This window comes from Triturus cristatus, chromosome 10, assembly GCF_964204655.1.
Source record: "Triturus cristatus chromosome 10, aTriCri1.1, whole genome shotgun sequence".
Taxonomy (NCBI): Eukaryota; Metazoa; Chordata; class Amphibia; order Caudata; family Salamandridae; genus Triturus; species Triturus cristatus.
Window position 1 is genome coordinate 1,084,158,110 of NC_140593.1, and position 13,631 is coordinate 1,084,171,740.

Genomic DNA, 13,631 nt, shown 5'->3' on the forward strand with positions numbered 1-13,631 from the left:
AAGCGCACACATGCTCTAAGTGCATGTGTGCGCAGGATGGCACTTTGAATATTGCAGTTTTCAAAATTCCTACATGGTTACCATCAACTTGAAGTTGATGGTAATTAGCAATTCCTAAATTCACAGTTTGCATTTAGGAAAGGCTTCTTGCATATGCATTAGGGATTTGCAAACTGCCAAATTTTGGGATTCACACCATTGGCGAATGCAAAATACTTTAATGCATCTGGTCCTATGCCCCTCCACTCTACAACACTCCACTTTATGACACTCCACTCTATACTCCTCCACTCTATGACACTGCATTCCTCATCCCCCACTGTACAACACTGTACGGCACGCTTCTCCACTCTACGTATCTCCCTCTATGCCTCTTCATGCCACTTTACTCTATGCCATTCCACTCTCCACTCCACCCCATTCCACTCTCCACCCCACTCATTCCACTCTCCACCCCACCACTCTCCACCTCACTCATTCCACCCCACCACTCTCCACCCCACTCATTCCACTCTCCACTCCTCTGCTCTAATCCACTCTCCACCCCACCACTCTCCACCCCTCTGCTCTAATCCACCCTCCACTCCTCTGCTCTAATCCACTCTCCACCCCATCACTCTCCACCCCTCTGCTCTAATGCACTCTCCACCCATCTTCTCTAATCCACTCTCCACCCCTCTTCTCTAATCCACTCTCCACCCCTCTTCTCTAATCCACTCTATACCCCTCTGCTGTAGTCCACTCTCCACCCATTTTCTCTAATCCACTCTCCACCCCTCTTCTCTAATCCACTCTATACCCCTCTGCTCTAATCCCCTCTCCACCCCTTTGCTCTAATCCCCTTTCCACCCTTCTGCTCTAATCCCCTCTCCACCACTCTGTTCTAATCCACTCTACAACACTCTACTCTGCTCCACTCTGCTCTAATCCACCCTGCTTCACTCTGCTCTAATCCACTTTACTCCAATCCACTCTACAACACTCTGCTCTAATCCACTCCGCTCCACTCTGCTCTAATCCACTCTGCTCTAATTCACTCTACACCACTCTGCTCTAATCCCCTCTCCACCCCTCTGCTCTAATCCCCTCTCCACCCCTCTGCTCTAATCCACTCTCCACCCCTCTGCTCTAATCCTCTCTCCAACTCTCTGCTCTAATGCACTCTCCACCACTCTCCTCTAATCCACTCTACTCCACTCTGCTCTAATCCACTCTACAACACTCTGCTGTACTCCACTCTACAACACTCTGCTCTAATCCACTCTGCTCCACTCTGCTCCACTCTGCTCAAATACACTGTGCTCCACTCTGCTCTAATCCACTCTGCTCCAATCCACTCTACAACACTCTGCTCGAATCCACTCCGCTCCACTCTGCTCTAATCCACTCTGCTCTAATCCACTCTGCTTCACTCTGCTCTAATCCACTCTACTCCAATCCACTCTACAACACTCTGCTCTAATCCACTCCGCTCCACTCTGCTCTAACCCACTCTGCTCTAATTCACTCTACACCACTCTGCTCTAATCCCCTCTCCACCCATCTGCTCTAATCCCCTCTCCACCCCTCTGCTCTAATCCACTCTACAACACTCTGCTCTAATCCCCTCTCCACCCCTCTGCTCTAATCCCCTCTCCACCCCTCTGCTCTAATCCTCTCTCCAACTCTCTGCTCTAATCCACTCTCCACCACTCTCCTATAATCCACTCTACTCCACTCTGCTCTAATCCACTCTACAACACTCTGCTGTACTCCACTCTACAACACTCTACTCTAATCCACTCTGCTCCACTCTGCTCCACTCTGCTCTAATCCACTCTGCTCCAATCCACTCTACAACACTCTGCTCGAATCCACTCTGCTCTAATCCACTCTGCTCTAATCCACTCTACAACACTTTGCTCTAATCCACTCTCCACCCCCTGCTCTAATCCCCTCTCCACCCCTCTGCTCTAATCCACTCTACAACACGCTGCTCTAATCCACTCTGTTCCACTCTGATCTAATCCACTCTGCTCTAATCCACACTGCTCCAATCCACTCTGCTCTAATCCACTCTGCTCTAATCCACTCTACAACACTCTGCTCCAATCCACTCTACAACACTCTGCTTTACTCCTCTCCGCTCCACTCTGCTCTAATCCTCTCCGCTCCACTCTGCTCTAATCCTCTCTGCTCCACTCTGTTCTAATCCACTCTGCTCTAATCCACTCTACAACACTCTGCTCTATTCCACTCCACAACACTCCAGTCCACAACACTCCACTCCACTCCACTTCACAGCACTCCACTGCACTCCACTCCACAACACTCCACAACACTCCACTCCACTCCACTCCACTCTACAACACTCCACTCCACTCCACCACCCTTTACTTCACTGTATTCCACTCCACTCTATGACACTCCACCCCACTAACGTTTAGCCATGCTAAACAGCAGTCACGCTGGTGTACAAGATGTCTAAAACACATTGGGAAACCCAATAGCTCTTGCATAGGCGAGACCTATTGGCTTTGCCAGGGCTTGTTCTGATTGTTCTTCATCCACCCTTGGGAATGTCAACAAACTGTTTTAATTTGGTAAACTTTAGGAACCAATTTTAAATTAAGCAGTTCAAATGTTTTAAATGCACTAACATATTATGGCAATATTTGCATATATCTTTTAAGAAGTTCACTGTAATTATAAGAACATGCCTTTTCTGTTAAAAATAAACATCCCCATTGCTTCAGTTCACTGCTTGTGAGAATGTTACCCGTATGGCAATACAATGCTAGTAACTCATTCATCTAGCCATCATCTAAAAGAACATATTCATGGTGCAAATTAATATTTAAACAAAGGCAAAGTAATATACAGATCCTGAATTTCTGATACAAGCATTACAATGCAACAATAGGCATTGATGCCTTAAGGCTACTTGCCAAAAACGATCTATTCATTTTAAATTGTATTGCATATTATTGCACCATCATTGTTTATTTGCAGATAGGTATCAAATGGCATTAGTGACCCAAATTGCTTTTAGCAATCTATAGAAAGCCACTAATAATTTTTAGACCCAAAAAGTTTAAAATCAATAGAGAAAAGGGTAATTTGAATGGAAAATATTTGGAATAACACAGGGTTATGCAGCTTTTACTTTAGTATGTCTGTCCTTTCTGCTGCTAGTTTCTGTTTCTGGTGAGGAAAGTGTGCTTAAATGCAAAGTGTGTTTAAGACTGCAGTACCGCCTCCTATCCACAGGGGTAGAGCTGAGCAAAAATATAAACACACTTCATGAAACACAGGTCCCCACATGGCAATTATTTAAAAAGTTGCAAAAATCGACACAGTCATTTAGAAGACATTGCCTTGTGGGACCTGGGTTCAGGTCCCCACAGTGCAATCAAGTCCCCACAGCGTGAGTGTGTTATCACACCCAAGTCCCCACGAGGATAGTAACACAAACACACACACGCACACACGCACGTCCGCACACACACACACACGCTTTTGGTCTGCCATCTTCATTTATTGGTCTATTCAAATGCAATTCACATTTTGCTTCGGCCCACCACAGCATGGGACAGTGGGTGAGCCCACTTCATCTATTGGTTTGTTTGCAGAGTGAGAGGTGTGGCAATTATGCATGGTCACATGTGCATAGCCACCTGAAAAGGAGTGTACTTAATTGCCAAGGCAAGTGGGGCTGGATTGCTAGACCACTTCATATTTTTATGTTTTTTATATTTTTTCCAAATTTCTTTTCCATATTTCATGTGTGCAAACGAAAATTACACACTTGCAAACCCACAACTTTTGGCTTTGCCAATTCTTTTTGAGAATTAGATCCAAATGATATTAGCAAGATAATATGTCTACAGCCTTATTTTATTACACCTTAACATGTTTCTTCATTTTCATGTTTTCTCTGAAATATTAGCGGTCCCCATCCTCCCACAATCACATACCACATAATGATGTTTTTCGCCAGGGTATAAGGCACAAAAATGCCTTGATGGAGAATAATTTATAAAGAGATCCTCGCAGAAATGCATTCCGAGAAGAGACATTATTCAACTTTGACCCATACAACTGTTTACCTACAATCCATTCTCTGAATCTCAGATGCTTGTCTAGTCCAGTATTCTCCATGCCGCCATATTAATAGACTTGTATTGTGTCCTGATCCAACCCTTTGTGTCAAAAGGCAACATTTGGCTCTTTCACATGACAGCCCAATATGGGCTTCATTAACAAGTTCTGAGTGATTACAGCTGCCAAAGAAACCCCAAAATGGAGCCTCTTGGGTGGTACGGGCCAAGGTGGGTGGCAGGTTGTGATGTACTGACAGTTTGAATGGAGGTCGAGTTGGTGGTACTTTGCGTTGAGGATGAGTTTTCAGAAGTTCAGGATCCCATAAGGGTTCAGATATCATTCGTCTTTGTGGAGAATAATGATCCCATCTGATGGTCCCTCTTTTTGCAGCATTTCATTTCCACGCTGAGGCACATTTCCCTGTTGTGCTTGATTTTAGAAGCAACCACAGTGGGTGATACCTGGTTGCATTGCTGACAACGTGTGCTATTGTCAATGTAGGGCAATGGAGGTTTGTTGCTTACAATATGTGCCCGTGGTGCCTGTACTTACGATATGTGCCTGTGGAGAATCAAAGGACTCAAGGCCTTTGATTCTCAGACCAAAGGTGGAATTCTATCAACCCACAGGAGATCAAAGAACCACAAATCTAGCCCTAGCTGAAGCAAAACATACCAGGAAACCCAGAACTGAAGGCTGTCTTTTACCTATCTGGCCGCAGCCCAGGGCAATCTACTTCCTTTGAAAATTTGCCTTGCTGAGAACATTTTTGGGTTCAGAAAAAAACTGAAACATGGCTTTCCCCAGACTAATGGACCTTCTCTATCTACCCACTCCTGCCCCAGTTTTCCTGTTGACTGAACCTATGGCAGTATTAGCGCCGTGATATCCCTCTGGTGATGAATGTTAGCGCTCTATAAATACTGAAAAATACAATAAAATAAATATCAGTGTTTCCAGCAGAATGTCATAGACATGCAGGGTTGTTCAAGAATCGTCCAGGGAAGCCTGTTGGCTTGCGAACAAGATCAGATAATGATGTGTGGTTTGCTGTGTTGGGGAAGGGTATCCTAGCTGCTAAGTGGTTGAGCTTGCTGTACACCCTGTATTGTGCCTTTGTTTGCAAATCACAGGTGTAGGTAGGGACTAACACATTGATTGTTTATTTGGAACCGGCATTGGTGGTGTAGCAGCAAGCTGTGCAGTTCCCTGGTGGACCCCCATGTAGCACACAATGGTTCGAGATGAGTCAACTTGGAAAGTAGATGGGCTGACTGAGCATGGTCCAGCTGATGGAGGAGACTGCCAGGGACGTGGTAATATTGGGGAAACAGCATTAACAACGTGGGCTCAACCACGCTTGCCGTTTCCCCACAAGATGAACCACGCTTGCCTTAACCACGCATATGCCTTAACCTCGAATATGCGTGGTTAAGGCAATGCGCGGTCTAGATGCAGAGCGGATGGGCAGGCACAGGGAGAATCGGGATAAAACGCAGTGAGGTAAGTTGGGCTGGGTCTTTCTTGGGGGGCGGTGGAGAGGTTAGTTTTCAGGGTGAGGATAGTTTTTAGGACTCTGGCTTGTTTATAGGGCAGGGAGCAGTTTTAGGGCTCTGGGCAGGGGGGGCTGGGTTGGGGGTACTTTACAGGTGTAGGGGACAGTTTTTAAGGCTCAGGGCGGGGGGGCTGGGGTCGGGGTAGTTTTTAGGGCGTGTGGTCGGTTTGTTGAGCTCAGGGCGGGGGTGGGGGGATGGGACAGTTTTCAGGGCTGGGGGCAGTTTTAGGCCTCAGGGCGGGGGGCTAGGTCAGGGTAGTTTACAGGGGTAGGGGTAGTTTTTAGGGCGTGAGGTAATTTTTAGGGCTCAGGATGGGGTGGGGGAAAAGGGACAGTTTTCAGGGCTCGGGGCAGGGGTATGATCTTTAGCACACATGCCCATTTACCAATCATGTGTTTACCACGAAATTGCATGGTAAAGGCATGCATTGTTTAGGCATGCGTTATTCCATCATACAACCGGTAATGCTTCTGCTCGGATTAAATAAGCTTCCTTATTTGTTAGGTCCTTTCTCCAAGCATTACCCATGTCACATTCGGGCTACGTAAGATGTGTCACTGCAGCTGCTGTTGGTGCCACCCAGGTAGTATTTTGTTTGGACTCTGTCATCTTTTTCAAAGTCTCACCACTGTGTTCTTTTCTCTGTCCACCATAGTGTTGCACTGTTGAAGTTGAAGCAATTATAGTCAATGTCAAATATTCAAGCGTGCCCTAGGGGTCTTTGGGAGTGAGCCCAGTATGGAAATGGCTCTAGTCGTAACTAGTTAAGTATATGAGCAGATAAAGCTATTTTACCTGGTTTTTAGCACCACATGTTGCTTCTTTGGGAGTTCTGCAACTTCTGCAGCAGCTGGCAGGTCGACAGGGTTTTAGACAGGTTGAGTAGCAACAGTACATTTCCATGCGGGGGGGCACACCGAGCCCTTTATGAGTGGCAGCACAGTGTGGGACAGGACCATCGAGGCTGAACTGGTAAATAGTTCAATGTGATGGAAGGCTGCAGTGATTCCTTGTGGGTGACTAGTATAAAGTGGGAGCAATCAGAATCAAAAAAATAGCAGGACACCGGTTGGGTGTCATACGTGTCTAAGTATCTGTCTGGCTCGTGTTGGTTGGCAGCCTGCGGGTGGGTTAGGGTGAAGGTGTAAGTGCTTGTGGGGAGTGCAGTGAGTTATGCTAATGCAAAGCAGGGCATTGCACTTCCCTGCTTGCCCCACAGTGAGGTTTTGCAGACAGAGTGGTGGAAAATGTGTTTGTTGCAAAGGTTGGGGGCTAGGGCTGAGTGCAGCGCGAGCAAGGGTGTCCATAAGTGGACGCTCTGTCTTCGGACCGCAGTGGATGCATACAATAGCACGCTGTGGCACATATGTGGTCAATCAGGCTTCTCTTGTTCACCTGGTTCATTCTCCTCCAGTACAGACAGCAGATATGTGCTGCAGGTGTGGATAATAGTGGCCCAGAGACAATGATGTGGTGTGATGTGTGCCTCAATGTGGGGCAGGCAGGAGTTTTATCCGAGGGGTTCTAGACAAGATCCTGTTGTGGTTTGTAACTGTGCTGTTGGCTTGGCACCACTCTGCCAACTAGTTGGCTTTGGTGCCTTGTTATGCTCATCTTGGTGTAAGTATTGTATCTAGTCTGTGCTTTCTGAGGAGCATTGAACACTGCTGCTAGTTGTACTTCTGCTATGACTAACTCTAGTGTTATTACTACTGCTGGTACCACTGCTACACTACTGCTCCTAAAACGAGTGATGCTACTACTAAATATACACTACTGCTGCAAGTCGTAGGTGCTGCTTGAGGAGCACAGAATACTACCTCCAGTATTACTTCTGGAACTGCCACTATGACCAACTCCAGTGTTATTACTACTACTGGTGCCACTGCTACACTACTGCTCCTAAAACTAGTGATACTACTAGTAAAGGTACTCTAGTGCTGCAAGTGCTAAGTGTTGTCTAAGGAGCACAGAATACTACCTCTAGTATTACTTCTGGAACTGCTACTATGAATAACCCCATTGTTACTAGTACTGGTAGCACTACTACACTCCTACTTCCCCAGCTACTGAACTGCTTAATGTGTACACTACTGCTGCAAGTACTATGTGCTGTCTGAGGAGTACAGAATACTACCTCTAACATTATTTCCGGAACTGCTGCTATGACCAACTCTTGTGTTTTTACCATTACTGGTGCATCTAGTACACGACTGCTGCTACAACCTGTGATATTACTACCAAATGCACATTACTGCTGCACGTAGTGTGTACTGTAGTTGCTGTTGGTATTACTACTATGCTAGTCTCCATCTACGACTGATTTCTAGAACTGATTCTCCTCAATGCTTTCTTAGCTGTGGCTGCCTCTCTTTCCATGTTTGATTTCTAGAGCTGATTCTCTTCAGCACTGTCCTACCTGTTGTTGTCTCTTTTTCCTTACCTGATTTGTAAAGTTCATTCATTTTAGCACTGTTCTCTGTTCGGCAGCCTCTCTTTCGAGGACAGATTTTTAGAGATGTTCCTCATCAGCACTCTTACCAGCGGGCGCCTCTCTTTCTTTCCCTCGACTGATCTCTTGCATGGATTCTCTCTCCAGCACTCTTCTTCTCTGTGACCACCACTCTTTTGACCACTGGTCTCTGAGCTTATTCTGTCAACACTTTATTGTATTATAGCATCTCTGAAGCACTTTCCTACCTCTTGGGCTGTGCGGCCTCCTCTCTTTCGATGACTGGTTTCTAGAGCTCATTCGCGTCAGCGATGTCCTCCCAGTGGCTGCCTCTCTTTCCATGGCTGATTTGTAGAACTGTTTCTCCCTAGATGAAGGCCGCCCATTGAAGCAGCGTAGAGCCAGGGCTAACTACAGCAGCTGGCAACTTGAGGAGTTGGAGAAGGTGTTTGAGACCACGCACTACCCTGACATCTTTATGAGGGAGGCGCTGGCCCTGCGCCTTGATCTCATCGAAGCCAGAGTCCAGGTAAAGACAATAAGCCACCGACAAATTAGAAGTGAGTGTTGAGTGAATGAGGCTAAAAATACCACTGTTAATTGTCACGGAGTTGTGTCTCCTCCCATGGGTATTTTGCAGATTCCGGTGCCTAGAGCCAGTTCATCCATTGCTGTTGAGTTGCGTACATTTCCTGTTTACAGCAATACATAGGAAGCTGGACATCCTTGCAATTTAGTGCCATTATCAACAAATGACCACTGTACTTTTAATTCATGTATTATTCTACTCATATGACAATAAGGAGGTAGAGTAAAACAAACTCTAGTTGACATGTCAAGAACTTTCAATTCTATTAAGGACACGGAAGCGAGGATTATGCTTCTTAAACCTTACTTCTCACAAACAGCAGCCAATGAAAGCCATCATTGACTTTAAATTTCATGTCCGATGAAAACTTGCAAGATTAACATGACTCCAAACAGCAATCAGAGCCCTCGTAGCCCTATATAACCAGAAGAGATTATTGTCTGTTCTCTCTCTTTGCACCACAGGCCCCAAAATGCATCAGACATCAATTTTAACTGTCTTGAACGCAATGGAAACTTCTTGCCAGTCCGATTGAAATCCAGTAGCTCAAAGTTCTAACTAAACGTTTGCCTGGCTAATTGATGGTGGAACGATCTGCTCAGGCAACTACACCAACATCCACCTCAGCCACAATTTACATGGTTGATATTGAAGCTCAGTCTTGTTCTGCTTATTTCCTGTGAAAGAAAAATATAAAGCCGTACCACTATTGATTAACATATAATTAACCTCAGATAATAACAGGAAGCCGCACGATATTCTCCAGATAAGAGCATAGAAAATAACCTCTGGAAGCCATAGCTCTCCTAACTGAATGTGCTCCTAATGCAGACAAATCAACTCCAGCTTAAGCCAATAGCCATTTTACCCATCTAGCTAAAGTAGCTGACATTACTGGTCTAACGGTTTTCAAATGGGAATCGTCTGGAAGAATCCTGTCGTTACTCCGTTGTACTGTCATCGTATGCTTTTATGCATTTTACACACACAGCTTGGGAATGTCAGGGAAGGCTGGATAAGACACACACTGGGAGTGTGTTTTTGTTCTTTTAGAAATTGTAAAAATCCCACCATAAGGAGAGAATACTCCATCTGCTAGATCAAGAGCTCATACATTCAAGACTTCTCAACACAAAGTAAGGCATTGCAAAACAGTTAACTTGGCTGATAATTGCTTTCTTTGACAAAAACTCTTTAGCAGACCATATTTCCCAAAATTCTAAAACTACTTTTACATCCTACAAAACCGAGTATTTAGGCTGGGAAGGCTGTACTAGTCTAATACCCCTAAACAATTTACAGATTAAAGGGTGTCCCCCTACAGGTTTACCATCAATGGGATTGTGACCAGCTGAAATTGCTAATGCAAAATAATTGTTAATTGATCTGTATGCTAAACCACTTTCTGCTAGTTGGGAAAGAAAATTAATAATTAGGTGCAACTCTGCTGCCAAGGGATCCACATTCCATTTGTTGTACCAACTAACTCATCATCACCAGGCTGAAAAATTTCTTTTATGGGTACTGCCCGCCCAAGATTGTCAGAGATGGAAAAAAGCTTGTTGCAGAATTCCTGACATTTGCTGTGCTCCCTGAAATCCTCCATGCCATCACGGAGAGTTGATCGGTCATAATCAATGGATAAGGCAGACCTATCGGGTCCGTGAGAAGGTCCTGGAAGGTTGGAAGCCTCATTGGACTGTTGCAAGACATCTCCAGTAGCACTAGGAACCAAGGCTGTGCCTTCAACATTGGTGTTACCATGCCGAGTGTAGTTTCTTAAATGAGGCATCAGGTAGCCAAACCTGATGCCTCATTTAGGAGACTACTCTTGGTATCATCACAAAGGGAGGGAAGACTTAGTAAAGATCCCCCACACCACAATTTTGCAGGAACGCATCAGAACTCACCACTAAGGGATCAGGTCTCCAACTGAAGAAATTGGTAACTGTTCAGATGGGATGGAAAGAGGCCTGCGACATATGGACCCCACAATTGAATGATTAACTCGAATATCTGGGGATGTAACTTCCAGTTGCTTTTGTCCCGCTGAAATCGCGAACCCAATCTACTATGACATTTTTCTATCCCAGGATGTACTCCACTGTGATCGAGATTTGATGATGAAGGCAAAAGTGCCAGAAATCCTTGGCTATCTCCATCAACAGCCAGGACTGGGTTCCCCCCAATTTTTGTATATACCTCACCGAGGAAATGTTGTCTATCACAAGGAGGATGCAACAGTTCGTCTTGAGAAATGCGAGGGTATGGTGGCAAATGACCCGGACAGAAGCTCCTGACAGTTGATATGGAGTTGTAACTCTGCTGGGGGCCATCTGCCCCTTGTGGAAATGGGGCCACATCTAGCATCCTAACCTAATTGCTGGCGTCTGATTCTATTATGGCTTCCGGAACTCTGCCAAAGATAGCTCTGCCATTCCAGGTGTGTATGTGATGGAGCCACCAGGACATCTCCATCCTGGCTTCCTCTGGCAGGGAAATCTTCTCTGAATATGATAACCCTTTCCATAGGTGGAGGATCTTTAAGCGCTGCTGGGCCTGATAATGGAGGGAGCCCGGGAAGATCACTTGGATGGATGAAGTCAACAACCCCACAATCCTGGCAAGGGACCTTAAAAATACCAGTTTGAACTCTTTCTTGATAGAATTCACCTTCTACATAGGTAATTTGAGTGGGTTTGCATTGAGTCCACTTGGAATCCCAGAAATTCTATACATTGAGTTGGCACAAGCCTCGCTTTTGAGACATTAATTATGAAAACAAGTCTTGGAGCAGTTGGATCATCCAAAACAGATGTAACTGCACTGTGGTTTGATTCTGAGCCATTAAGATCTGGTCATCCAAGTAAGCCATCAGGTGTACACCTTTTGCTTTGAGAGCTTCGGCCACTGGTCTCATCAGTTTGGTGAAGCACCACCGATAAGAGCCTGAATAGCAGGACTGGGAATTTGTACCAATTAGCCGCCCACTGGAATTGGAGAAATCACCGGTGGGGTGGGAGAATGGGTACAATGAGATAGGTGTGTTTTGAGATCATGACAGATGAGCCAGCCCCGTCTTGAAGGAGATGCCGAAGAAGATGAATGCCTTCCATCTTGAAATGTTGCTATACTATCTAGGAATTGAAATCTCACAGGTTCAGGGCCAATCTGAACCTCCTTTCTTTTGCACTAAAAAGATAGTGCTGAAGAAACCTTGGCGGTGCAGCTGCGTGAGGCAGACCGCTACCATGCTCAGTAACTCCTGGGTCTCATACTCTGTGAAGACTCGCTCTTGTTGGGAAAAACGGATGGATCTGAGGTGATGTTGTTGAGGGAATCCCTTAAAATTACAGTCTGTACCCCTCTATTTGTTCTAGAACACATATGTGGTGGGTGAGTGTTTTGCAGTTTTGCGTAATGTGACGCTTGCTGCCTCCCAGAACCACCATGGATAGTACGATAATGTTTACCTGTATAGTTGGGGCTTGAGGTTCATGTGCTCCACCTCTGTAGCCACCTCTGTTAAAGCGGCCTCTTCCCTATTGAGCTCTGGAGGGTAAAAATGTGTTTCCTCTATTGTTGTCTACCCAGCTTCCATGTCTCTGAGTGCTGAATCCTCTTTGTAAGGCCTGGTAATAACCTTGACCTGGCGATCTACCTCCTAATAACAAAGCCCTGGCAAAGAGGCCAGTTTAGAACACTTTTTTGATTGACAATTGAGTCTTGTCCAAGACGGAGAAAGTCAAGACAAATTTTACCAAGTCTTTGATGAATGCGTCCATTAGCCAATGTACCGTCTTCTGAGGATGCCAACTCAGTGAGTTTTGAATCTATCCGCATTAGGATAGAGCAGTGCCTGTCCAAAGAGATATTGCAATTTGCATTGCCCTACTGGCAAACTGTGCATTGGGCCCATCAAATTAAAACATCAAGGGCAATAGCGGCATTCGTCTCTTTGGCTGTGTAGGCCAATTCCAAAATCTTCATTAGAGGGCTGGAAATGTCAAGAAGTTTATCTTGGCATTCGCCCTAGGCATAGTAAATTCCTTTTTTGGGGTCTTTTGAAAATTTCACATGAAAAGCGCCATATTGGAGTTACAAGTGAGTGATGGTCATGGGCATTTGGCATGTAGCTGAGTTCTAACTTTTCTTTTTCATCTTTGCAGAGTCGAGTTTATACTTATTTTGCCACCTACAGACTAGGCAGCCAGTCTGCAGATCCAGGGTGCACAATTTAATCTGGGCCAAAATCTAGTGCACTCCCTTTTCCCTCAAGCAAAGGGTTTGCCCCATCATAATGGACCTTTCGTTTCTGTTTCGCTTTCATAGGCTGAAGATCATCCTGAGATGAATCTGATTCAGAAGAGAAGGAAGTGACATCATCAAAAGCATGTCTGCTCAGAGGGTCAGACCCCGAGGGGCCTGGAATCCCGAGCGCCTCATCTCCATTGGTCTAGCAAAATATTATGAGAGATCTTTTCAAGGGCGTCAGTATGCAGCCATTAAGCTGCCTCTTGTTGCTGATGACTCCACATTGTCGGGCACCTTTATTTCTAAAAATGGGGCAGAAGAGTCCATGTTGTGTTTGCACAGCCCATGTCTTTTCATAGAGAGTTGTTCAAGGCTAACACCAATTGCTTTTCAAAATCGTTCCCGGCAGGTTCATCTCCATAAACCAATATATTACCCACTGTCAAAGGATTGGCACTCTGATGTTGTAGAAATGTCCACAAGCTCCACAAATCCAATCCCAAAGGAAGACTAGGGCTGGAGTGTCCCAAATACCAGGCCAGAAACAAACAGGTAGATTAAGATGTGAAGACGGCGGCCTGAAACGTCTAAGGCATATCCTTGACCAGTAAATTTTACGGCTCTTGGAGAAGGATTAAAGAAAGGAGCAAACAGTCCCAAAAAACCTTGTTTTGCTCTCTGAGCAGTGTATCACGAC

General features: G+C 45.4%; 1 protein-coding gene across 1 annotated transcript in view; it reads left to right on the plus strand.

Moving 5' to 3' along the window:
• The window catches only part of LOC146796603 (uncharacterized), a 138,232-nt gene that overhangs the window by 86,667 nt on the left and 37,934 nt on the right, over positions 1–13,631 (plus strand). Inside the window, exon 4 of the mRNA XM_085629258.1 lies at positions 8,463–8,620. Within this exon, the coding sequence (XP_085485384.1) occupies positions 8,463–8,620 (158 nt within the window). The remainder of the gene's footprint in view (positions 1–8,462; positions 8,621–13,631) is intronic.